This window comes from Athene noctua, chromosome 3 (genome assembly GCF_965140245.1).
Source record: "Athene noctua chromosome 3, bAthNoc1.hap1.1, whole genome shotgun sequence".
Taxonomy (NCBI): domain Eukaryota; kingdom Metazoa; phylum Chordata; class Aves; order Strigiformes; family Strigidae; genus Athene; species Athene noctua.
Window position 1 is genome coordinate 50,238,493 of NC_134039.1, and position 25,098 is coordinate 50,263,590.

A 25,098-nucleotide genomic window follows, 5' to 3' on the forward strand; every position below is an offset into this window, starting at 1 on the left:
AGTAAGTACAAGGCTTATTTATCACAAAAACCTGCTATAAATACTCACAGGAGGAGAAAGTTCCAGCAGGTCTTGTATTCTATTAAGAACATCTTCAATAAAGGGATTCATTTGCTTACTGAAGTAAAACACAAGTACATAACACTATTTAGAAGTGTGTGCATTTTTACAGGTTTCCTGGTATTTTAACATGTAAAGCTAGACAGTAAACTACCTTCTCAATAGAGAACTCCCCTTTAAATAGCAAAGCACTGTTGTAGAAAAGTCTGGCTTATGGATACGGTGCTTGTGGTAGGCCAAATAGATACATGGCATAGTGGGAAATAAACATTTCTTTCCCTCATTTTTTAAAATCATACATAAATAGCCTCACCAATCTGAGTGAAACACGTTCATTAACAGTTGAAAAATAGGATCCTTCTGAAATCAGAACCATCTTGCAGCTTCTCCTGCCTCTATATTAAATACATGCCTGTGAAATAAGACCAACAGGACAGGACTGTTTGAAGGTCTAATACACCGAGTAAACTTTATCAGTATAAATTCTGTAAATATTCAGAATTTGGTCAGGGACAGGGAAGAGTTACTTTTGGGAGTCTCCAGATCCACTCACTCTCAGCTCTGCTCACTGAGGAAAAGCGGGACAGATGTTTACACTGTTGATCAAGTTTTAGCATCTAATCAAAATAGGCTAAGCGTATGTGTACTCCAGTTTGTTCTGTGACAAACATTTCCACTGCTACCTTAGTATTGCACAACAGGACAACCCTGCTAGAGCACTGTTTTGCTGCATTACTTCATCGCAGTCCGTTTGAAGCCCAGCCTGTTTCAGAGACAACAGAAGGGCCAGGTATGGTAAATTCAGTGCATTTTGGATACATTTGTAATAGCTTTACTCACTTAAGAGACTTGACAAATCTGGAAAAGAGGTAAGCTGTTCGACTTCGTACTTTGGGACTTGTATGGCGAAGACCACGGTGATCTAAAAATGCCATCTGCAATCAAGAAAGTATCTCAGTCTTAGAATCCCTAAACAAGGAGGAGAAAAGCTAAACAACCAGCAATTTAAGAAACCTAGCTTCTTCAGTGATCTACAGATAAGAAATTTCCTAAGAACTTATCTAGTTGAAATGTAAATGAGATGAAACTTACTAGAACAGTTGGAATGTGCTGAGGTTCAACAGCAAAGAATTTTTCATATCTAACCACTGTTTCAAAGAATTCCAGGGTCACTGATGTATGTTGATAAGCACTAACACCAGAAGTCACCAGCTACAAATAAAAGGATTAGCAAGTTAGTACTTTAGGTGTCTATAACACCAAATGACAATGTAAGTGGCTCATCTTAATTACCAGCATGTCATTTGAAGTGAAGTGTTCCAGTCTTCATTAGCATTTTTAAATTGCTTCCACAACGCACATGCTTACCGTTCTCATCATGTCTTGTAAAGCCGTAGCTTTTGTAACATCACCAGAGAAGTGAGCACCATGAGATACAGGAAGAGCCTCAGCCAACATATACAGCAGTCTTATTGCTACTTCTACTTCCATAAATCGCGTAGTCTGCCAATTCCTAGAGAAAGAATAAGGTCACATTAGTCTGTAGTAGCTTATGGAATAATAACAGTTCTACATGTTAGTATTTTCTTTTGAGCCTTCTTCAGATGCACAACATAAAAAGAGCAGATTTAAACTAAGAAAAACATTTAAGGCCTAGGCAGTATTTCAGGATGTTTCTGGAAGACTTTATCCACATGGACAGTGCCTCTCCACCAGAGGGCTACCAATTTTCTCTTTTACCAGTTTCAACTTGAAAGCTACAGATTTCTCCAAACCACCTATTACGGCATGTGGACAAGTCATTCAGCTTCACTCAAAGAGGGCTCGCTAAAGAGCGGGTACAAGGAAACCACCAACAATACCGGATTCGTCTACACACAACTGCCATCCTAGTCAGATAACTAGTAACATTTGTTTATTTACATTCATAGTTTCCAGGATTTGTTCTACTCTTTTGGTAAAAAAAAAATATTTCACTTTTGTTTCTTTTCCCTATCCAACCTTGGGTTTATGATAGCAGTAATATGTAAAATTATTTGCCATCTCATAAGCATTTCCTTGAGGAAAAGAAAAATAGCTGCCATTTAAGGTAACAAGAAAGCAGCTTTCTCTTTCTAAGCAGCTGAGTAAAAGATTCTACAGTATCATATGTATCATGAAGTTGTAATGAGCTCATTCTATCAATTGGCTTTGCCTTGCTACATCACACTTATGTTCATTACAAACTCTGACAGTTACAAGGCAAAAAAGCTAAAGGCATCATGTAAACAAGTTAAAAAACCTAACTTACTGAAGCGTAGTGTTAAAAACTCTGCGGACAGATGCCAACAGTAACTCTGGTGAGACCTGAGCAAGTCTGTCCAGCAACAGTTTCAATTGTTTTCTGTACTCCACAAACATGGCTTCATCTTCACCCTGCAAAACATTCACACATCAGGGATGTCTGTATTTTAATTTTTAAATTCATCCACAACCGTTTTAGACCATTACACCTAAAACAAAAAACATGTACATACAAGAACAGTACACAATGCTCAGAAAATTCAGTAATGCTCACCCTATGCTCTTGCAACATAACAGCAGGCTCCTTTTTTGGCTGGTTGTAATATGATGAGATCCACTGCATTCAGTCCAGAAACATATTAAAAAGGCTTTCCAAACTGAAAACTAGCCAAAAGTACAAGAAAGAATATGCTTTTGGCAAAGCCTTATTGACCCAGTTCTTAACAGTTGACTCACTCCTCAAAGATGTTCTTTCTCAGCATCTAGCTTAGCTTTAAAATTAATCTGACAGAAACATTTATGATGGACTGCATTCAGTTTAAGTTAACTTTTTTAAGACTATAGCTCTCCGAACAGCCTGCAGCAAAAGTAAATCTGTCCAACATATTCAATCATTATTGCTGGCTGAGATTTGACCATCTGAAGTAGGTCAAGCAGCATCTCAAAGAGTTTCATGACACAATGTTTCTCAAATCTTTTTTCAAGACAGAAGCGATGTGCAGAAACATGCAAACCCACCCTAAACAAGCCAGCCTAACAGCTATGTTTAGCTAACAGCACAGCTGTATTTGCCTAAGAAGAGTTAAGCACAAATGCAGCCAGAAATATTCTGTTAACTGAACTGGCTTGGATATCCCTTTACTACATTGTTTTTTCCTATGCAGATATGCCCGGAGGTTAAAAAAAGCTTTCCACATAGGAAAGAAATTCAGCCTACAGACCTTTGCTTCCTACCTTCAAATCCTTAGTGTATGAAAAATATGGGTTTTAAAAGCATGAGCAAGTTTTAATATGTGCAATTTAAGTTGTATTTGTCTGTTCATATAACACAATACCTCATTTTCAAAGTTATATTCTTCATCGTATGTCAACTTTTTCATAACAGCCAACATGATTGCCTAAGATAAAAACAGAACTGTAAGCACAGAAGCAAACAAGTGATAAGAAGCAACAGTTAAAATCCTACAGTAAAGGAAATATTAAAGCAAGTGTTAAATGTTTACAAATATTTTAAATCCCATTTGAATTATTATTTTCAGAGGTTTAGCAGAAGTAACAGTCCAAATTAAAACAGATGGATTATACCCAAACAACACACAGATAACATTCTAGATACACAGCATAGATGACTTGGAGCTCTCTGTCTCTGATAATATTATCTGGCTTTGCTTCCTGCTTGTAATCTGTGCTACTTGGTTCACACTGAAAACAACAATTAAGACGACTGAATTAGGCTGAGGAAGCTAAACAGTTTGTCCAAGATGCTATTTTAAAGGGGCAGGTCAGCTTAGCCATAACATTAACTTCACTAATAGCTCAACATCCTTGAAAGGTCTTTTTTGGGGGAGACAAGTTAACAAGTTGAATTGGTTCACCAAAGAATCCAAAAGTAAGAGCCAGGAGTAGCAAACGAGAGCAAGAGAAGCAAAACCTTCCCTTTTCAGCAGCAGCAATGACGTGCAATTTCGCCTTGGTAAGTCCTAAAACAGCAATACAGACTTGACCGCATCTCTGCTGAAGTCTCAAACTCTAAACGTATCACTTTGATCTTACTAAGCATTTACTAGTTCAGTTTTTTAGAACTCTGATTTAATGTTTAAAATACATGGAGTACTCAATTCCATTTATGCTTTCCAGGATGAACTGAAATTGGACTGACACACAGAGTTAGCTACAACAAATGTTTAAAAATCTACTATATTTTAATTCTCACTTTAGTTTAAGTTTTTTTGGGGGAACCTACAAAAATGTGTATTAAATCTAAAATATTCCAGATGGACAGAAAGCTATTCTGAATAACTAAAACTGAATCAGAGGCAGACCATTTTTATATCTATGACAACAAATAAAGTATCAGAAGTCCAGAAGAATATTAAGTAGCAACAAGTAACTGGGCAGGACCCATCTGTATACATATTACAAGGAACAGGTTGACTGAGTATTGAAGAAGACTTGGTAGAATTGTAACTGGTATTTGATCAGCATTTACAGAACACCTCATCCCCACACCTACTAAGCAGGTGAAAAAACAAACTTGCGTCTTTTTTCACATTGGTTAAATTCAGCAAGGCAACAGCTTTTATTATAACTATAGCAAATGAAAACACTGATCTCAGCCAAGAACTTGAATAGCATTTTGTAATTCTCTTCTAGTACTTCAGGTTCTAAATGAGGACAGCCATAAATTTCACAAAAAAAACCAAACAAGGAGACAAGGTAAATTAAAAAAAACCCAAACTTTTGATGAACCAATTATGTACTTTTCATTTTAAGTGCAAAACCTGAAGTTCTTTTAACACTAAAATGGACCAATGAAACTTAGGTTATTGAGGTGAAATTCTTGGTGAACTTGCAGAAACAGACACCTGTAGTATTTTGAGGAAGAAAATGGTCAAATAGCAAGAATGCAATCAGGCCTTCTAGGGACACCAAGTGTCAGCAGCATCTGTGAGAAGTCTCTGCTTCTCTGTAAAAAGTGATATTAAAGAATTAAAATAATTGCAAAACATTAATGTGATATGCTTGTAGCCAGAAATGCTTAGAAACACCTGTCATTTTAAGAATTTAAAATGTGATCCTGTTGATGAGAAAAAGCTCTGGGACATCAAAGGCACAACAAAAAAGGTCCTCTTTTTGCCTGTTTGAATAATGAACGAGTTTAAAGCGAGAATTTCTTCGGGGCAAAACTTTAAAAGGAATGCTGCTAAGCACACAATTTAAAGCTTAAGACAGACAACAGTAAGATTCAGTCTATTTCCAAATAATTTCTTATTAGAAGTTGGATGAAAAAAGAACAATTGGTATAAATGCTTTTCAGTTTAACACAAATCCTCAAGAAATGCACAGTAAAATTGAGAAATAATTCTAACATGAAGTTCTTCAGGAAGAAAACAAGTTTAACAAAAAAACAGATTTTGGGACAGTAACACATTCAAATTTCAGGTGCACTGCAGTAGCAATTTGGTTTGATCCAGTTATAAGAACAAAAGACACACAGTAACAAATTAAAAGATTCGGTGGCATTATCAAACTTCTCTTATTGTGTTACCTCATCCAGTTTAAACAGATATCAGACAAAATGAGATTAAGATAATCTAGACCACAGTTATCCAAATTCCAACTTTTCATGTTAGAACAGGTACAGAATTCAGTTTTCTTTGTAAAGGAAAAGGAATCACAGCTGTCAGCTGTATGAACTTACAAAATACCTGCATCAACCTAACCAGTTCAACATCTAAACCAGTACATCCACATTGGTACAGAAGAGTCATAGGGAAAACAATTTTTAAAAGGACTGCACTGAAAAAAAGCAAACAAGTTCACTACCTCCAAAACTGGACATAAAGCTTACTTAATACTTTATATACAAACTTAAACTTATGTATAAACTCAAGCACTAAAGTTTAATTTAATCTTAATATATAGTTTAATGCAATGCTTAACATACAACTGCTCTTTATAAGTACAACTATTACATTTGAATTGCAGCTTCTTTCATAAGTTCACCATATGATACTATCAAGGGTTGAATTTTATGACAACCCTTCCCATACTACTTCCAATCCTTTGGAATTAGGGCAGGTTTTAATAAAAATACAAAGCTTCAGTAAAAAAACCCCTCTTCTATCTTGATTTAAGAACATTGTATCAACAGTACAGACTATACAGGAGCTTACCAACATATGCCTAAGGGTTGCCTGGCAAGATCAGCTCTAAAATAGCTTTCATCTTCATACACAATTCAATATAGGCTTACTATTTAAAGAAACAGCTGTACTTACTTAACAGAAGATGGAACATGCTGTCCTTAACTTTTAAGTGTTCCCTTTTAATTACTGTCACATACACATTACGGCATATAAATAAAACATGATTTATTTCAGCAAAATGAAAGATTCTGACCCAATGTGTTCTTGAAAAAAGAGAATCTCTAGTAAAAAGAAAATACTTACCTCTACATTAGCCTTTTGTTGGTCTGAAAGCGCAGAAAGCTGCAAAATAAATTTCAAGTATTATTTTTTGTGTAACGCCTTTATTACTATCTAATAGGAAAAGACAGGTTTGCTTTTAACAGCCATATGATCTACAAGCCTTCTTTTCACTTAACACAAGGTTTAACCCAATTCCTTCAGATTTCTAAATACTACTATAGAAATAGCATGACCACAGCCATTAAAGATACTGAACACTAACTCCTCCAAAAAACTATTTTGCAAGTCAGCTTTCACAAAGTATGAGATTCATATATTCCCACAAAAATCAAATTAAGTATGTGAAAAGTAATGTTAAACTGAAGCCAGACATTTACTTGTTTCAAGATGTGAAGGTAGTCATAACAAAAGCCAATGATATTAGATGAGATGTCATCATCTTCGTGAATTAGCAGTTGCAACATTAGGGCCACTTTCGCTTCAATAGCTTGCAGAGTGTCTTGAGCACTCTTCATATCACCATTTTTTATGAGTTTAGTCCAACTAGCTATTAATGCTTGCCCCATCCCATTGACCAGCTTCGAAAATCTGGCCAGAAAATCCACATCATCTTCCTGAAAAGAGAAGACATTCGATTAATAATACTAGCAGAACTCATGTTTAAATGGCATGAATTTACAGGCCGTACTACCCATGTCTAGTATGTAGAAGCAGTAAAACCAACACTTGTCTCCTAGATGGAAAGTACAATTGCCTGGTTCGTTTTCCCCGGGGAATGGAGAGAGAAAAATCAAAGCAGTGTCAGATTTGGCTGTCCTCCATTATACAACAGTAGCTTGCTTCATCTCTTCAGATGAGTTTGTTTCTCTTTTTACTTTACAGCAAGAAGCAGGTTCAAAATAAAAGCACCAGCACATACCTACCATAAATTTGGGGCCGTATAAGAGAAAAACCTTTTACGGGAAAACTTCAAATAAATAACAGCTGTAGCTCACTTCAGAAATACTGATAACAAGTAACTTTCAGTACTGCCTGTAAGAGTGAGTTAAATACTTATGGCTTCCTTTTGCAGAAATACGTTAATCAGAATTGAGAAATACACTAGACCAGTCACCCCAAACAGATGCTGCGCTCCCTGCCATAACTGTACAAAAGCAGAACAACAACAAGCCTTTCTCAGAAAGACTGAGGTAAGATTTTTAGAGGAACACCTCCTGAACTGATGAATGCACATATTCTGCATTTTAGTAAGAATACAAATTTGACAAAGGCTTCAAAATGAAGAGATAACTGCCTTGCAGTCTAAGGACCACAGCTTCGTAAGGACTGGTTCCTCTTCTTGTTCCTTAAACACTACAACTGCCTGGGAATGTGTGGTTAGCAGGTATATTTTTCCAGCTTATAGAATTTCATGCCTTCTGTCTGATTGTGCAGACATGCAGAACACCATGTGTGCCCTTAAGAAAGCTCTTACCCCTACTTCATTGCTGTGTTTATGCGCAGCTGACTTAATGTCTCACCCTAAAAACCTCTACCTTGGCTACAATACCTATTACAGAATCATTCAGAAAAAAAAAGATTCAAGGCAACAGAACACAGAAGCGGCACTAACAGTAAGCACAACATGCTTTAGGAGAGGAACAGAGGAGTTATGTAATACTTTGCTTCTAAAATGAAAAACTCATGCTAAGGACAAACAAAATGCAGTATGTTTTAAATAAGAATATTAATAACAAGCTGTTAAATTAAGTGTGAGAAAACTAAAAGAACCGTTTAGTTTTGATGCAGAAGCACAACTAATTCTCCCTAATCTGTGGGTTTTACAGTTTTCTGTTCATTTGTTTATCTAAGAACTGTTGGAAACCTACAACTCACTCCTATTGTAAAAATCAATATACAAACCTGATCGATACTGAAGAGGCCAGCAGACTGCAATACTTGACATAAAGATTCAACCAATTTTGTTTTATCAATTGGGTCCATTCCCTTATTTACAATTTCAAACAAACAATCACAGGCTTCTTCCCGGAGAACTTCCACAGACATGTGACCTAGCAGCATATTTATAAACCTTCAGAGAAAAAAAAAAAAAGTAGTTCATATAGAAAAGCTTTATATTGTGTGCATATTTACAATTGCTTTGTTTAATAAAACAGTTTTGAAGTCTATTGTGCTGACTAAACCCAGCATTGTATACATTTTAAGGAACACCCAGCAAACTGTGTGGTGTCTATTTTGGCCATTATATCAGCTTGGCTTGCAAAGTCAATCACTCTACTAAAACCCCAAAACTTCAAAGATTTGTATATAATGAAAGTCCTTTTTCAAAGATAAGTTTTAATTCTGTTTCGTAGAAATACAGTCAGCATGCTAACAAGATTATTTCTGCCAACATATCCCATCAAAAACCCCTTACCTTTCATTGGCTATCAGGCTCAAATCTATCCAGGACACATAAGCTCCAACTACTTCAAGGCACTGGCATGTCAACTCTGAGTTATTATACTGATAGTTTTGTAGGATTTGGTACCATGATTCCACCAAACTTGGAATGCACTGTTCCCTCATAGTATCTTTTAATAAGGTGTTCCTACGAGCCTCCTATCAATACAGAAAAAGGATAAGTCAGTCTTGTCATAGATTAGCACCTTGTCAAATTAGTAGTATTTTTGTATCCACTACCAGACACCACTTGTCCTAGCAAGATGACTTAAATCAGAAACCCAAAGAGAGCACTTTCTTTTTCTTTCAAGAAATAAAATCAAACCACTCTAGTTTTCACTCTTTTCTACCACAATGCCCAAACGCTGAAGAAAGGCAGACAAAGGGGAAAAGCTCTCTGGATTATTAAATGGATTTCTGATGTTAGGACTCCTTCAAGCAGGCGTTAGAAGAAATCAACATTTTAAAATGTGTCAGCCTAACATTAATATTGGCTCATTCAGTCCATTAGTTTTTGTTTCAAGCAAAAAATATATTAACTGAAAAGCATGAAATCATAAAAAGCATCAAACAACATATGGCTTTTGGATCTAAATGACCTAATGTCTCAGAGTTGCCATAGGAAAAAACCAACATTAGAGCGTCTTCTGCTCTAATTAAAAAGAACTTTTTGGAAATGTAAAACAAATGTTAATGCAAAATAGTAACTTGCCTCAGATGTATGAACAACATCCCGGTCTACCAGCTCAGCATCAACAGCCATCAGGATTCTGAGGTACATATCCACACCTCGTGGATTAAGGTCAACTACTGATAGAATATCAAAAAAAAACTTGGGCCACTTTGTGAGATATTCAGTAACAAAAAGCAACGCAAAGACTTGTGCTGCTTTGTTGCGAATAAAAGTCTTCTCGGGCTGGGGATTCAGCATCTGGTAGAAACAAGATATTTTATTTGTATATTCTTACTAAATTAGAGAATTGTGTATGTTTGTTGATCTCTGTATAGTGATTAATGTACTACCTCTTTTCCCGGCTGAGATCAATAAAAAGCCTTATCTTCCCAAAGATTTGAAGAAAATTTAGCTAAACTTTAATGAAACAGGGAGAACATTCTCTCTGGGTCATATAGTCCTAAGCTTTTCATTCTGTACTAAGATATTAAGTGCACTATTCAAAGACTAAAAGCTAATTGGTGAAAGGACTAAACAAGAACTTCTAGAAAACAAGTTACTCTTGTAGCTAGCTTCTGCCTACATTAGATGCGAGCTTTAAGAATAGTAAAGAAAGTTTCTAAATCTAAGCTCATCGGGGGAAGAAAAAAAAATTTTAAATGTCACTAGTAATCTTCCTCTCTCCCTTTCCTCCCCCTTTTCTCTAAGCTCCTTCTAAATGGAACAGCTTGCCACAAGAGAAATTAAAAGCAATTTAATCCATTTCACAATGACCTGTTCTTTTTCAAATTGTATTATTTTCCATTTCCTACTATTAAGTTTTCTACAAACAAAGCAACTAAGCTAGTTTCCAGTGCCTGAAGTGGAATAACAAATAGATAATGACAGCTATAGACAAAGAATTGTATCAGCCCTCCCGATGGTTCTGCTTCTGATTGCAAGCTGCACGGGTCCAGCTACATGTTCAGCTACAGCAACTAATTCCACAAGAAAGAGTAGCCATTACTCTGCCATAGTATTGAGAGGAGTAATGCTATTCATTCATGAACACCTGTTAGTACTCTAAGTAGACAGGAGTTAGGGTCTTAAAACCAGACTTACTGCTCCTCCTCCAGACACTCAGGAACATCAGGAACCTGGATATTTTCTCTCAAAAAGGAAACCTTTAATACTCCTCATTTCACAAACAACTGATTAAACCACAGTCATTATCTGATGTGTTTTATATTTAGTAGTAAGTTCAAGCACAGCCTTCTTCACAACATCTGATTTAAAGAATTTCTAATAAAGATAGCATGTTAAAAGCTTTTAACCATCAGACACTGTGTCTCTTCAGGAATCCATCTTTAAACTCAAATGACAGATTAAACATCTAGCCCATACTGCTATGTAAGACTGCTGTGAAGGGACATACATACCTGTGCTTGCAGCCATGTTATGAGTGTTTCCCTAATTAGCTGCTGCTGAACTTCAGTAAGTTCAGAGTATCTGAAACAAAGCACAGAGATCAAAACACAGCTGCTTCATGGTAAGTGTGATAGGCAAAAACTCCTAATATTGCATATAATACTGCAAATTAATGTACATGAAAGGTTCCTAGAAAAGGAATTTGCAAAGCTATTTGCATATCAGAATTCTGAATCAAACAAAAATAAGGAAAAACATTTTGCTCATATTAATGGATTACATTTTGAGGCACTACTGCCTCCTATATTGGAGTAGGAGCTTGACATTTTGCAGGAAGGCTGCTCTTATCAGAGACAGGACTTAACAACCCTGATAAAAATAACACATTTGACCATAAGCCACAGGGAAAAAGAAGAGACACCTGTATATGCTCAACTTGTTTACTATACATTGACGACTGTCACCAGTGAGCATAAGGAAGTCCTTACTAATCTGACCTACAATACCTTTATTACCAGACATATGTCAAAATAAAAAAGCAAACAAGTAATTCTGCTTTACATCATACATATAGTCTTGGCAAAATATGACATTATACCCAGCCTACCTCAAAAACTACCCACACAACATCTTCCTTCCCAGGACTAGCTAAGGCAAGAACACTCTCCTTGCAATAGAGCTAGCTATAGGTTTGGTACAGTCCTTAATGAGAGTGACTGTTGAATGGGTCTCCAGTGCTACTGTCACAAGCAGCTATTCATTAAGAAGAAAAAAGTAACCCCTCTGAAAATGCTCAAAGAAAACAAGAAGCAGGAAAACAAGGGAAAACATACTGCAGGAAGCAGATGACAGGAGTGAAACAAGTAGAGGAAGATGGACAATAAGATAAAACCAGGTAAATAAAATCACAAAAAGATGTCTTTCATTTTTGCTCTGATACATAACAAAATCAGTCACAAAATACATCTTATTTCTATGTAAAGCCTGACCCACATGTTCAGTGTATTGCAACCAGTCATGATGATATTCCAAAGGCAGACACCTCTGCCAGTGATGTTCAAGTCTAAACCAAAGGAGCATGAAGTGTGAAAAAATACAGTTCCAGACAATGAAGCTTAACGTTATTTCAAAGTATTTTTTCCTAAAATTATGATTCTATGAAAGCACCACTCAATGAAAAGACTACTTTCTCTTAACATCTCTGCCATGGTTATTGAATGAATAGGGCTTTGTCTGAAGTCCAGGACTCTGTACTGAGCAAGGCTGCTGCTTGCAGGACAGTTTTCTGGAAGAATCAGTGAGAACACAGAGTGGATTGAGTCTTCAGAAAGGAATGGCTAAGTAAGTTTCAAGAAATCCTTGGTAACTGAGTCATGTTGGGCCACTGACAGGTATCAGACTAGTTACATAGAGCATGCTGCTCAAAACCCAACCACTTCTCTCCCAGGAAAAGGCAAAGAAATACAAGAAAGTCCTCTGGACCAGATTAAAGTTACCTCAAACACCACACTGAGATGACAGATACCATTTTCATTTCTTGGCAAGCAGAACAAAAAGGGAAAATTAAATGGACCTATATGGCTGGTGTCAAGAAAGATTACTCACTTGAACTTAATTTGATGTTCCAGAACTTGAAAGCAAAAAAACTTGATGTGATCATCACTAGAACAGAAAATAAAGTTCTGTTAAGAAAAAAATTCCTCAAATATTGCAACCAGGTCTTCCCTTTGGCAAATGAAGAATTACTGTACACCAGAGAACAATGGTAGTGATATTACTTCAAAGCAAAAATGACAAATACTTGAGCAGTTAATTTGGTAAAAATGAACAACTGTTAAACTAATATTTATGTTTTCATATTAAAATCTTTTTTTCTACATCCACCAATTTTTTATGCTTTGATTTCAGTACTGAACATACAAAACTACAATACTTATCATATCCTGCCTTTATAAAAAATCTGTCAGACTTCAGTAATATGTTTGGGGTCTATTAGTACACTAAGTGCAAGTTGTACATTGTGTCTTAAAGCTAAACACAAATTGAGGTATAGGGACATTGCACATGCTATATAATCTACACAAGTTTATCTTATTACATAAAAAGTAGAACAATGTATTGTGGTAAAGATTATAAAATGCTGTTTTTCAAATCTCTGTTAATTACTGCATACTCTGTTGGAGTCAGAAGTTTTGATAAATAATTTACAAAAAAGCATTCACTATAACTCACTGTTGTTATTCAGGAGATACACATCCCTCAGTTTCCTTCCAACCTGAATTATTCTGTTATACAGCAACAACCAATTATTTGAGACATAAATACACAACTTTGTACAAAATGGTGGTGACTACGCACTCTTTGTATCTTGAAGAATGGGGTGGCCTACTCCATAGAATAGGGGCAAGGAACTACTGATATTACAGTATATAAAGCCTCTAGTCTCACAATGGGAAATTTTCAGCACTCCTCCCCGAAAGATAGCACTAGAACTCTTTCTTTTTCCCTGGATTTCATAAAGCAACAGTCTTTAGGCTACTAAATTAATATGCAGTTTTATTTATACATCGCTCTTTCTTTAAAGATATACAGAAGCCACAGATCAACTATGATACTAAAAAATAGCATGAAGACCATATTAACTTTCAGCAATTTAGTTTGCCTATTATGCTGTAGAGCTAAAACCAGAACCAAACATATTACTAATGAAAAAAGCAATGATTCTTATATACCTTACCTATATATACTCTGAGCTAATGCTTCTGCACAGACTTGCCAAGCATCCTGAGATATCTTCAGCTGTTCAAAGTAGGCTAGTGCCTGCAAACATTCAAGTAAGTCTCATTTAAAAAAAGAACAAACCACACCTCATTCACACTAAAGACTCACATTTAAACAGCTCTCCTTCAAAAAAAAGAAACAGTATTTAGATACATGCAAGTATTTACATGGCTCCCTAATTACCACAACACAAGAATGTTTCTTCAAATGCTAGTATCATAGTTACCAATTTCCACTTTACATTCAATACAAAGATTTTTGTTACTTGAATATAAAGTCATAGAATCAGAAATGTTTAAGTCAGAAGTGATCTCTGGAGACAGGGTCCACTAGAGGAAGTTGCTCAGGGCCTTTCCATCTAGGTGGAAGTTCACATCCAAGTTAAAATTCCTTCCACAAATTCTAAAGAGAAACTAATTTAGATTTTTCACTGAAAACAACTCACTATTTTTGTTGCACCATTTTGGCTGTACTTGACACCAAGCTCGAGAAACATTCAAACAATGATCACTCATCAGTTTCTGAATCTATTATAGAGACTGGAGAAAATTTCTACCAAATTTTAGCTATCAAGTTGCTTATCAGAATTTCTAAATAGCTTTTGACAACAGTTAACTTGATCTAATTGCTTTAAGATTTAGCGTGGTCTGTTAGAAAAAACAGAACAGTAACTTCTGAAACACAGATTAGATTGACAACATTATCTCAATTCTATGAATGCACGTATTTAAAGGGTTGGGGTTTTTGTTTCTTCATTAGTTCATAATTGCTTCCATCCACCAAAGTAATTTCTCCAAGTATTCAATGAGTTGAAATAAGTTCTTAAAACAAGAATTCATTTCCTGTAAATAGTACTGGAAATTTTCTTATACTGAACAGTGTTACTAGAAATTGTAACATGCAAAGGGAGTATCAAGTATCTTACATGATTAATGAAAGGTTAAGTCACCTTTTACTATAAAATCAGGCAGAGTGCATAGTTAAAAGTTAAAATAAATCTATAAGCTTCAAATTTTATTGTGATATTCTATTAACAGAACTCTAAATACTAGCTATATCCATCCTTGCAAAAAGGATAAATATGCAGAACCAACATACTTAACAGGCTGCTGAACAACACTAGGCTGCATCAAACTACATTTTTCACTGTCTTACACATTCCAGGATTTTTTTTATGAACACAAACCCAAGGTTTTCCTCATTTCTGACAGATTTTAATGGAAGTAATCTTGTAGACAGTTGAATCAACTTGACAATCAATAATCAATCAGTAAGAAGAAATATTTACTCGTGCAAAAGTTATATAAATTGTAATGCCTGTTCATAGGAGCATCTACCTTATGAAGTAACTGTTACCCACACACCACGGTTACTTTCTTAACCTACTTTATGCTAACACAAGCTTCACTAGTTAAAAACACACATTTCATTAAAAAACACTAAAGGTATGTAACCCGTGCAAATAAAAACACATCTAAGAATTAAAAGGTCAATTGCAAGCAACTCACTGCTTTCAGTGGCTGCTCTTCATTCTAAGGGAACCTATGTAGGGAGCTGAACAATGAGTATAAAGAATTGAAAGGACTGAAGAAGTCAGAGCCCAGAAAAATAAATTCTATGCATGTTAAGTATAATTTCACAGAACTGGTGACATATGATTTTCAGCTTACAAGCTTGTGACATGACTATTTTATATTTGCCACCACTAACCCTATGTATTGGTTAACAAAAAAAAAAAACCCAAACCCCCTACATCATACCCAAGAAAATATGAGATTTCTGCAATGAAACAGCATCCCAAATTATTAGTGAGATAAGCAATTAATTACATACTCTTTGTCTGAAGTCTGCATCAGCATTTGGGTTTAGCCCTAAAAGGGCTTGTTCATCCATCTCTATTGCTATACTCTTTGCTTCCTACTCCTAATTGGTTTGCCCACTTCTTCTAGAGGGGAAACTACGATCATCTGGAAATAGAGAAAAAGAAACTTTATTTGCTCAGAACAACAAAAATTAAAAGCACAACCACAAAGTTTGCCCACAAATTTCAAACACATACTAGGTACTTCACCAAAACAGGAATGCACATACTTCTGATACAGATTTGAAGTCCTTTAATCAACTTTTAGTTGATTTTCAACTAAAGTTGATCAACTTTTACTACAACAGTACTAATCTTCTTAAGGAAAATGAGGTGTCCATATTTCAGTTCTCTTGAAAAAAAGCTGATTTCTTAATTAACAGAGAAGTGGTATGTGTACTATTCAACTGAAAGGCTTCAACTCAAATTTCAGGCATAAGCATAAATCTGGTACTTAGATGATAGACCACTATTTTTTTCTCACCACAAACTTCACAATTGGAAAAAAAAAAAAAAAAAAAAATCACTACTCATCTCTAGTATCATTAAGACGCTCCATAAAACCATTTATGAAGTATTTTCCGTAGGGAAACAAAGCCATTAGGAGGTCTTTCTTCTAAAGCAAATGCACACAAGAGAAGCATCTTAGAAATTAACCACAAAATACATCATACTGAGTTGTTAACAAAGTTTTCTGTTCTTACTAATGGGTGCTAATTTACTAGCAATGATTTTTATTTAGAAAATTCAGTGTAAAATTAACAAGCAAGCTAGACAAATGTTCTAAAAATGATGTGCCTCAAAATGATGTGGGCTGTTCTGCAACACTCTAGTAAAACACGGAGAATAAAAAAAAAATACTCGTCAAATAATAGGATGCTGTTTAACAGCAAGAGGAGACAAAAATCCATCTATCCTTCAAAGCCCCACCCCCCCCATAGTAACATATAGTTAATTAGGCCTGAAATAAGGCCTTGTTACATAAGTATGTAGGAGGCAGGGAAAAGGAAGACAAACAAGAGATGAAATACAGAGGAGTGTGGTTTGAAGCTGCCTACATGCTTATAGGTAAAACTTCATATTTCTTCATATTGCGTGCCTTGTGCATGCTCTACTGTTCACCCTCCCCCCACTGGAAGAAAGGTGGCACCGTGACAACTGACAGCAAGCATGCCTGAAAAGGAGAGCCCAAAATTTAACATGGCAATAGACAGAATTTCTATAAAACTCACTACAGAATACATTAGAACAAAATGCATCGTGAAAAACAATTTAATAAGTAAAATTTAGTTTGTACCAAAAAAATTTGCAGGTTGCAGCAGGATAGAAACCAGAAATTCTGGAACAAAGCGATGACTCGTGGCAAAACAAGCTTCACATGCTGCCTTGCGACACAGAGCAATCCCATTCAGGGTCAAAACCTTTAGGGATTAAAGTTGCTCTGCTGAGTCTTCTCCCTCTATGGCCCCAGCTTGCTTTCTCCATAACTAACATCCAAACCAGCCAGATTAAAATAAAGCTAAAATGCTGCGGGTGAAAATTGGTTTTGGTTTGGTGTTGGGTTTTTTTGTTGTTTGTTGCATTTTTTTGTTGGGTTTTTTTTTTTTTCAGCATCTTTTGATTAGGGTCTGATCCAGAGTTAAGCAAGTAAAACTATTTAATATACAGAAGCATATTTTTGGCATATTTTCCTGCATTTATCACTACATTATCTGCTCAAAAGGTGGGTGACAAGTTTTGCTATTAAAAATAACCTGGCTCAAACATGTATTATCTTCACTTATTTAGCTAATAGCATGCCAACCAGTTCTACTAATTTTGTATATGCTACATGAGCATATTGAAAATCTCACCTTCTACCACATATCTTTTTCCAACAGTTTCAGCTTGACTAGCCAGCTCTATAAGATAATTAATGAGACAGACTATATGAATGAACTTTCTGAAAAAGCAAGCAAAATAGCTTCTCATGCTATATGGTTTTAGTTCAGCAGGTAGCTTTTCCACCACAAATCTATTTTAACCAGGCAGTTACACTTCAAAAGCAAAATTGAACTGCAATCTTAACAGTACTTACAGTCTGCAAAATCCATTACAAGATATACTCAGCTATAATCAAGTCATGAAAGCAAGTTTTATTTAGGAAAAAGAATCAATAACATTAATAATTAACATGCAGCTGTGTAGAAAGTATTGTCTTATTTATGTAGAGATGCTTTTTTTTGTTATGCAGTACACTATGTTGGGTAGCAAATTGATCTTACTATAATTAGGAAGGTGCAGTTCCTTGACAGTGAAGTTACACAGGTATATGTATCTCTCATTGGGATAGCTTATTCCCTTTCACATATTAAATACTTATAAATGCATTTGACAGTAGAGACTGCTTTCATACAGGAAAACAGGAAGAAAATGTAGTCACACTTCAAGCGGGGAAGAGTGCCCAGTTTAACAATACAACGTGGTCAAAGGTGTGCAATTTGGGTCCAGATATGCCTTAATAATGAAAGCATTCTGAACATTTTAACTACAGATGCTAACCACAGCAACAATTGGTAAGTATAGAATACTTCATTTACAGCTCTCATTTTAGGTATTTACAAGATGGGATAGCACAGAGGGAGTCAGTGACATGCTTCATTTTAATTCCCTCAAGTTCTTCCTCTAATAAAACAAAGACAGTAAAACATCATCTTTCACATTCTTTTTTGATCTGTTTTGCTTGCTGCAAGTCTTGGATGTATTTACAGACTCTTACATTGACCTAACGTGCGGTTAAAATGAACAGCTGTATAATTATGGCTACTTCAAGAACTTTTCAACTGGACTAGAAAGTTTTTCTTTGTGGAAGCGACATACTAGATCTTTATTTCGGGCACATTCTTACTGGCCAGGAGTTTGTCTGTGAGGAGTAAGGCCTTCTTTCCCACCCCCGACTCGGCCAGAGGGCCCAGCCTCCCCTCGCTGGAGAGCCACCACCGCTGCGCGGCTCAGCAACTCAGCCGAGGAGTGCCATCGGGCACTCGCACCCCACCGCGTCCAGATAGGCGGCGAAGACACCGGGGCTGCAACTTATCCCCTTCAGCTCCTTCCCGGGGTCTGCGGAGTGACAAAGCACTCCTCGGGCGGCGGCCGGCCGCTGCGGGGCCCGGCGGCGGCTCTCCCAGGGCGGGATGGCGGGGAACCACCGGACTGAAGCACGCCGAGAGCAGCGGAATACGGAGGGGCGGGGGGAAGTCGTCACCCCGCCTCACGTTGCAGTCTAAGAGCTTACGGTGACTTCCTCCCCCCACCGGAGCCATAACGGAGGATGGCTACTGAGGCAGCTCCCGCAACACGCGAATACAACCGCACCGCGAGCTACGGCATACGTTAGAAAAGTCCCGACGTTTTTCGCGGCCGCACGCGCGCACCCCCAGCCGCCCACCGGCTCACGGAGGACCGGCCCGGCGGCGACCAGCCGGCTGCGGCACCCCCCCGCTCCCCCAGCACCAGGCCGGGCGGCCGAGGCGAGCGGCCACGGCGTCTCCCGTCCCCCGCCCCCCAGCCGCGGTGGAGGCGGCGCCGGACTGACTGGAACCGGCCGGGTGACTCGAGGGAGCCCAACGCCGCCAGCTCAAGCGGCGACGCCCGCGGGCGCCCACACCACCCCTTCTCCGCCGCTGAGGCGCCGCTGCCCCACCACAACGGCCGGGGAGGCCCAGCCGCCCCCCCGCCGGCCTGAGTCACACCGCGCTGCGTACCGTGCCCCGTCCCCGTGTCCCCCCGCCCTCATTACCTTCCTGGTCACTCCTCCATCGCGGCGGCGCTGCGGGCTCCCACCCCCACAGCTCCGCAGCCGCCACGAGCATAGGGCCGGGCCGGGCCAGGCCGCGCCGCCTCAGCTGGCGGCGGGAGGAGGAGAAGGAGCGGGCTGGGGGGGGGGACGCCCAGGGGAGGCGCCGCGGCCCTCGCGCGTGCGGAACGACCTCGGCGCCTCCGGGAATGAAAACTGCCCCCGCCCCTCGGCGGGACGCGGCGCCGCAAGACTACGGCTCCCGGCGTGCCACGCGGCGACCTTGCGGCAGGCCCGGCCCGCTCCCCGCACCGCGCTCCCCTCACCTCTGCTCCGCTCCGCTCCCGTCTCCGGCGGCGCGCCGCGATGTGCCGCCCGCCCGGCCCCGCGGCACCCTGGGAGCCGTAGTCCCGCCCCCTGCGGCGCGGGGGCGTGGCCTGCAGCGCCCCGTTCACCGCCGGGACGGCGGTCGCTCCCCCGCCCGTGCTGCTCCCCGTGGCACTAAAACCACCGATTTAATAAACCGGGGCTGGCCCGTTCTGCCCCCAAATTCCCTCCGAGATCCGAAAATCGTGCTTTGTCAGCTGCAGCGAGGCGGGGGGCCGGCCGTCGCACGGCGCGCTCGGGGCCAGGAGCGGCGTGACCTGCACGGTACCTCGCACGGGGGCGGGCCCCTGCTCATGCTGCGAAAGCACCGGCACGGGCTAGGCTGGGCCGCGAGGGGACGAGTGGTGCCGCTGTGCCTGCGAGCGTGCCGTTCGTCCCCGCCGCGAATTGTTCCGCGGCGGAGCAATGCACACACAGGCCTTGCGTGATGAGACGCGCGTGTCTGTACAGTCAGACTTAAAAGGCTCAATGCGACCAACGGCAGGACGGGGATGCAGCTGGGTACAGACAGCAGTGTTACTGCTCTAGTGTCTTTCAAGGCAAAACCCATCCACATCTGGCTATGGCAAGCGCAGCTCTCAGAAGCGTGAAGTGCGCAGCACCGAGAGACCTCCACCGGCCATTTCTAGAGCCCTCTCTAGTTCCCGGTGCGCAGGTGCGTAAGTACTCGGGGCCAGCCGTGAAAGGAGGACCCACGGCGGCAACCTCATGGCAGCCAGCAAACACGGTCTCCCACGGGACCACGGGTGAGAAAGCTTCCCCCGGCAGCCCTCCATGCCTGGCTACGGCCCCAGGTGGTGCGCGCTGCCGGCTGCCTCCGCCCGGTGCCTCCCTGCCACGTCCTCCCTGCCGCGGCACTCCCGGCTCCGCTGTGCGGGGCGAGCGCACTTCCGCCGCCGGGCTGCCCCGCCGCAGGCCGGGCCCGACCAGGCCACGCGGCCCCCGGAACCAAGGGCCGGCCGCCGCGGGAGGAGACTGACAGCTGCCTCCTCCAATCGCGCTCTCCTCCCAGCCAATGGGCGGAGAGGACGGCCGGGGCGGGGCTGCCGGCGGGCGGGTGACGGGAGGCGGCGGCGCACTCGACCTTTCCTTTCCTGTGGGCCGCCGAGGAGGCAGCAGCATGAAGGCGTCGGGCACCGTGAGTGAAGGCCGGGGCGCGGGGGGCACGGCCGGGGCCAGAACCGGGGCCAGGGCCGAGGCGGCTGTTGGGAGGGTAGCGGCGCGGGCTTGCGGCGCTCGAGAGCGGCCTCTGCGCGCCCCAGCGGCCCTGCCTGGCTCTTGAGGGACGCGAGCGGCCAACATGGCGGCGGCGCCGCGCCCGCAGGACGCGAGAGGAGGCCGCGCCGCTCCTGGGCGAGGGGCCGGGATCGGCTGGCGGTGCAGCAGGGTCCGCGGGGCGATCCGCCTGGGCCGGTGGTCTCTCTCTCCCCCGTCCCTAGGTTGGCCTGCTCTCGTCGCGGGGTTCATACGTGCAGCCGCGGTGCCTTCTGCGGGGTCAGCCCGTGTAGGGGCGGGGTCGGCCCGTGTCGGGGCGGGGTCAGGTTGGCGCGGGAGTGGCTCCGCGGCGGCTGGGCCGGTGGCGCGGAGGGGCTCACGCTCACGCTGCGGGCGGCCTGTCTTCCGTCTTCCTCCAGCTGCGGGAGTACAAGGTGGTCGGGCGATGCCTGCCCACGCCGAAATGCACGACCCCTCCTCTCTACCGCATGCGGATCTTCGCTCCGAACCATGTTGTCGCCAAGTCCCGGTTCTGGTACTTCGTTTCTCAGCTGAAGAAGATGAAGAAGTCTTCTGGAGAGATTGTGTACTGTGGCCAGGTGTGTGATTAAAAAAAAATAAAAAGCGTGAGATTTGCGAAGAATTCCAGCTGGTATATGTGGAAGGAATTTATATGAAATGCTGTTATTAGGGGTGAGGAAGAGCCATCTGGACATTCATCATCCTTGTAAAGTAGATATTTGTATGCTTATAGTTTTCTACCTTGGTACTTAAAGGACATTCTTTAGAGCTGAAATTCTTTGTGTATTTTTATTTCCAAGGTGAATTACTAAACTCTTCATTCTGAATTACCAAGACTTGAATGGAGCTATGTTGGTGTGATGAAAAAGAGCAAATAGTTGTTCTTGACAATAAAACTTACCACAGTGGTTTCATGAGAGCTCTAAAATATTTATTCTTAAACTTGTAAAATACTGGTGATGTACCATCTCTAACTACTTTCACGTTCTTGTGTAATTCCAGGTGTATGAGAAGTCCCCTCTGCGGGTAAAAAATTTTGGTATTTGGTTGCGCTATGATTCTCGTAGCGGAACTCACAACATGTACAGGGAATACAGGGATTTGACCACGGCTGGTGCTGTCACTCAGTGCTGTAAGTACATGTAACTTTGAGGTACAAAATGGTAAGACTAGTATATAAGCACAAGATTAAATCTTAAATTGGGCATGAAGTGTGCTGACTCGATCCATGATAAGATAATTGAAACACTGGAAAAATTAAGTGGGGGGTTCCTGGAGAAGTCCATAATGTTTGTTTATATGTGGTATCTTATTTGTTACTACTCTTCATGCAGTTTCTCTAGCTGAAAATATTCCCACTTCATTTTGGTGTGACTTTGTACAATTCTAGTAATGAGTTTTGCTATACAGGCTGAGAGTTTCAAGACCTTTGAGGTGCATGTTTCTTGCACTTTATTATTTTAAAATAATTGAGTGTATCATCCCAAGTCTCATGGAGAGAATATTTCAGCTATCATGTGGAACATACTAACATCCGACCTTCAGAGAGATGGTAAAAAAAAAAAAAAATCAGAAATCACAGAGGAAAAAAGTCTGTGTTGCTCCAAGATGTCACTGCCTCGTTCAGGGAGAATGAAAGGTTGTCCTGATATCCGTCTGTTCTATGAAGTACTTGAGGGATTGACCATTTGTATAGCTAATGCTGTTGAAATTTGATCCAGAAATAAACACTACAGAATGCACATAAAAACCCAAAGAATATTGTTTTTAATAATAATATTCTTGTCATGTGTGCAGATATTAAGTGTATCTTGTCGCCTTTCAAAAGCTGAAGTGCTGTTGAAAGTGAAATGTAAGGTTCTACATTAACTTACAATAATTCCTGTTAATTAATATACTGAAGGACTGCTTAAGAGACCTGAGAACTTAATTTGTCATGATACAATGACTTTGATACCTTTGTGCTCAAGAATATTTTGGACGGTAAGTTTCTAACAGGTGTGTTAGATTTTCATGGGAAGCTTCATTGTAAGCACACTAGTATTTCAACGGGCGTGCCTCCTGGAATATTTGTGATTTGAAGGCAGTAATTTTTCACTGTCACAGGGAGGAATTTTCAGGTAGCCCATGTACAGATGGCTTCTTCCTGTTCTGAAAGTGTGATGACGTGGGCTAAACATCAATTCATGTTTCTATCACTTGTCAATTTGAAGAAAAGTAAAGATAACCTCAATTCCTGCCTTTACTTGCACCTTCCTTTTAGAAGAGAATTTTTTTTTGAAGTTCACTTGTCTTTCCGGTAATCATATTTCAGTGTTGATTCAGAATCACAGTTTTCTTGTGCAAAAAACGAGATAGTCCCACATAGATTACTTCTGTACATGTGTACCTTATTGAAAAATCAGGCAAGAAGAATAAGATGGCACTTTCTTGGAGGAGTTTGGTTATGAGTTCCAGGAAGAATTTACTGCTGCGTGTTGGTTCTGTGATCAGAAATTTTAAAAGTTGTAGATGGTACTAGAAACGTTTCCTGAAAAGACGGTAGTAAGATTTTTGAACTGAAAATGTCATAAGATTTATTTTTAATGAGTTCTGGTGTTGCAGATCGTGATATGGGAGCCCGTCATCGTGCCCGTGCTCACTCTATTCAGATCATGAAAGTTGAGGAAATTGCTGCTAGCAAGTGCCGTAGACCAGCAGTCAAGCAGTTTCATGTAAGTGAAGTGACTTGACGGTGGCTGGTGGGTCCCAGTCTAACACGGGACTGGAAGAGGGGAGCTTTCCTGTCTGGGACAGGTTTGCTTTGCAGGCAAAAATAGGGAGGAAACCAAACTTACATGCATGGGTTTACAATTATGTTACAAGACTTCTGATGCTACAACTGTTTGAAAGAAAGTCAAACTAAACCAATTACGTATTATGTTGCAGCAAACTTGCCTTTAGGAGGCTTTTCTTTATCTGTGGATACATCTATATCGCACCGCTAATTTATATATAGAGCTTAGCTATTTATTGCAAACTATTTCCTGTTGGTCATCTAATATTTCAACTAACATTGAAACTTTTTTTTTTTTCAGGATTCTAAAATCAAATTCCCTCTGCCACACAGAGTTCTGCGTCGCCAGCACAAACCACGTTTCACCACCAAGAGACCAAATACTTTCTTTTAAATATGAAAAGGTGCTATCAACTCTGTGTTGTAATAAAGGTCTTATCTGAACCTTTAACTCGTGGTTGTCTTTTGGAAACAAGTGTCCTGCTTACCTAGGAGTCCTCCTTCCTGCTCTTTATTTTCTGTAAACTATTGGCAGCCTACTGCTTAAGGCTGTGATTGCCTTGAAACAGGTCAGTGTTTCAGGTGCTGACTTAAATTACCAAAATAGCCTGTCAGTAAACCACGATTTTAATAACTGGGTCAGAGTAAGTCGAGCAGCTATAAAACCCTACATTCATTTTGTCCCTTAGACATGCTAAGTAAGTAGAGTTGGCATCAGGCAGAAGGCAGCTTTTTCTGTCATTAAGGTTAATTAAAAAGGCTGCTTCATATCTAAAGCTATTTTTTGCATCTGGTGCTTGTTTTAAATTAAGATGTATTTTGATTTTCCTGGACAAGAGGTAGGCTGCTAGTGTAATTTATATATGGGTCTTCCTCAGAGTTTGAGAACTGATGCAGTGTTCTGTCTAGATGTCAGTGTAAAAACATGCAGGTGTGAGTGGAGTGCAGGGTAATACCGTCCAGAGAGGAAACAGCATGTTTTGGGGTAGCTGGAGAGCTGCAATGACCAGGAGAGGAGCTGTCTGTTGGTTTAAAGTGTGAGCCTTGCTCATAACTGCTCCACATGGGTCGGATCAGTCAGTGCTGCCACCACAGCCCCCTTCCTCAGCCTCGTGGCCCTGGGGCTCAGCTTTGCACCTCTGCCTTGCCGCAGTTCAGGGAGCTTGTCTGTCCAAAATGTGAAATCTGAAAAAAGGCTTTAATTTGGGCAATTAATGATCTCCCAGTCACAACTTCAAAGGGGAAACTTTAGTGTGGACAAGCTGG

At 40.5% G+C, this 25,098-nt stretch overlaps 2 protein-coding genes and 1 non-coding gene across 5 annotated transcripts in view; 2 read left to right on the forward strand and 1 right to left on the reverse strand.

Annotated features, from left to right (window-relative positions):
* XPOT (exportin for tRNA) overlaps positions 1-19,806 on the reverse strand; it is a 29,472-nt gene extending 9,666 nt beyond the window's left edge. Inside the window, exons 1-16 of one of the 3 annotated variants that reach the window (XM_074902953.1) lie at positions 19,760-19,806; positions 15,631-15,764; positions 13,754-13,836; positions 12,622-12,678; positions 11,028-11,097; positions 9,649-9,867; positions 8,911-9,095; positions 8,397-8,565; positions 6,872-7,108; positions 6,516-6,554; positions 3,399-3,461; positions 2,351-2,475; positions 1,429-1,573; positions 1,153-1,272; positions 901-995; positions 49-118 (exon numbers count right to left, since the gene is read on the reverse strand). In XM_074902953.1, coding sequence (XP_074759054.1) covers positions 49-118; positions 901-995; positions 1,153-1,272; positions 1,429-1,573; positions 2,351-2,475; positions 3,399-3,461; positions 6,516-6,554; positions 6,872-7,108; positions 8,397-8,565; positions 8,911-9,095; positions 9,649-9,867; positions 11,028-11,097; positions 12,622-12,678; positions 13,754-13,836; positions 15,631-15,690 — 1,737 coding nt within the window. In that variant the 5' untranslated portion in view covers positions 15,691-15,764; positions 19,760-19,806. Of the gene's footprint in view, positions 1-48; positions 119-900; positions 996-1,152; positions 1,273-1,428; positions 1,574-2,350; positions 2,476-3,398; positions 3,462-6,515; positions 6,555-6,871; positions 7,109-8,396; positions 8,566-8,910; positions 9,096-9,648; positions 9,868-11,027; positions 11,098-12,621; positions 12,679-13,753; positions 13,837-15,630; positions 15,765-17,511; positions 17,533-19,436; positions 19,644-19,759 lie in introns of those variants that run through there. The other 2 variants (XM_074902952.1, XM_074902954.1) reach the window with 2 other exon arrangements.
* Positions 19,807-20,832: 1,026 nt separating this feature from the next.
* Positions 20,833-24,283, forward strand: RPL18A (ribosomal protein L18a). Its single transcript, XM_074902956.1, has 5 exons — positions 20,833-20,958; positions 21,455-21,634; positions 22,059-22,188; positions 23,661-23,770; positions 24,134-24,283. The coding sequence occupies exons 1-5, from the start codon at positions 20,836-20,838 to the stop codon at positions 24,224-24,226; spliced, it is 636 nt and encodes a 211-aa protein (XP_074759057.1). The 5' UTR covers positions 20,833-20,835; the 3' UTR covers positions 24,227-24,283.
* Positions 22,793-22,924, forward strand: LOC141959502 (small nucleolar RNA SNORA68). Its single transcript, XR_012633450.1, has one exon. It is a non-coding gene; the product is annotated as a small nucleolar RNA SNORA68 (small nucleolar RNA).
* Positions 24,284-25,098: the final 815 nt, after the last annotated feature.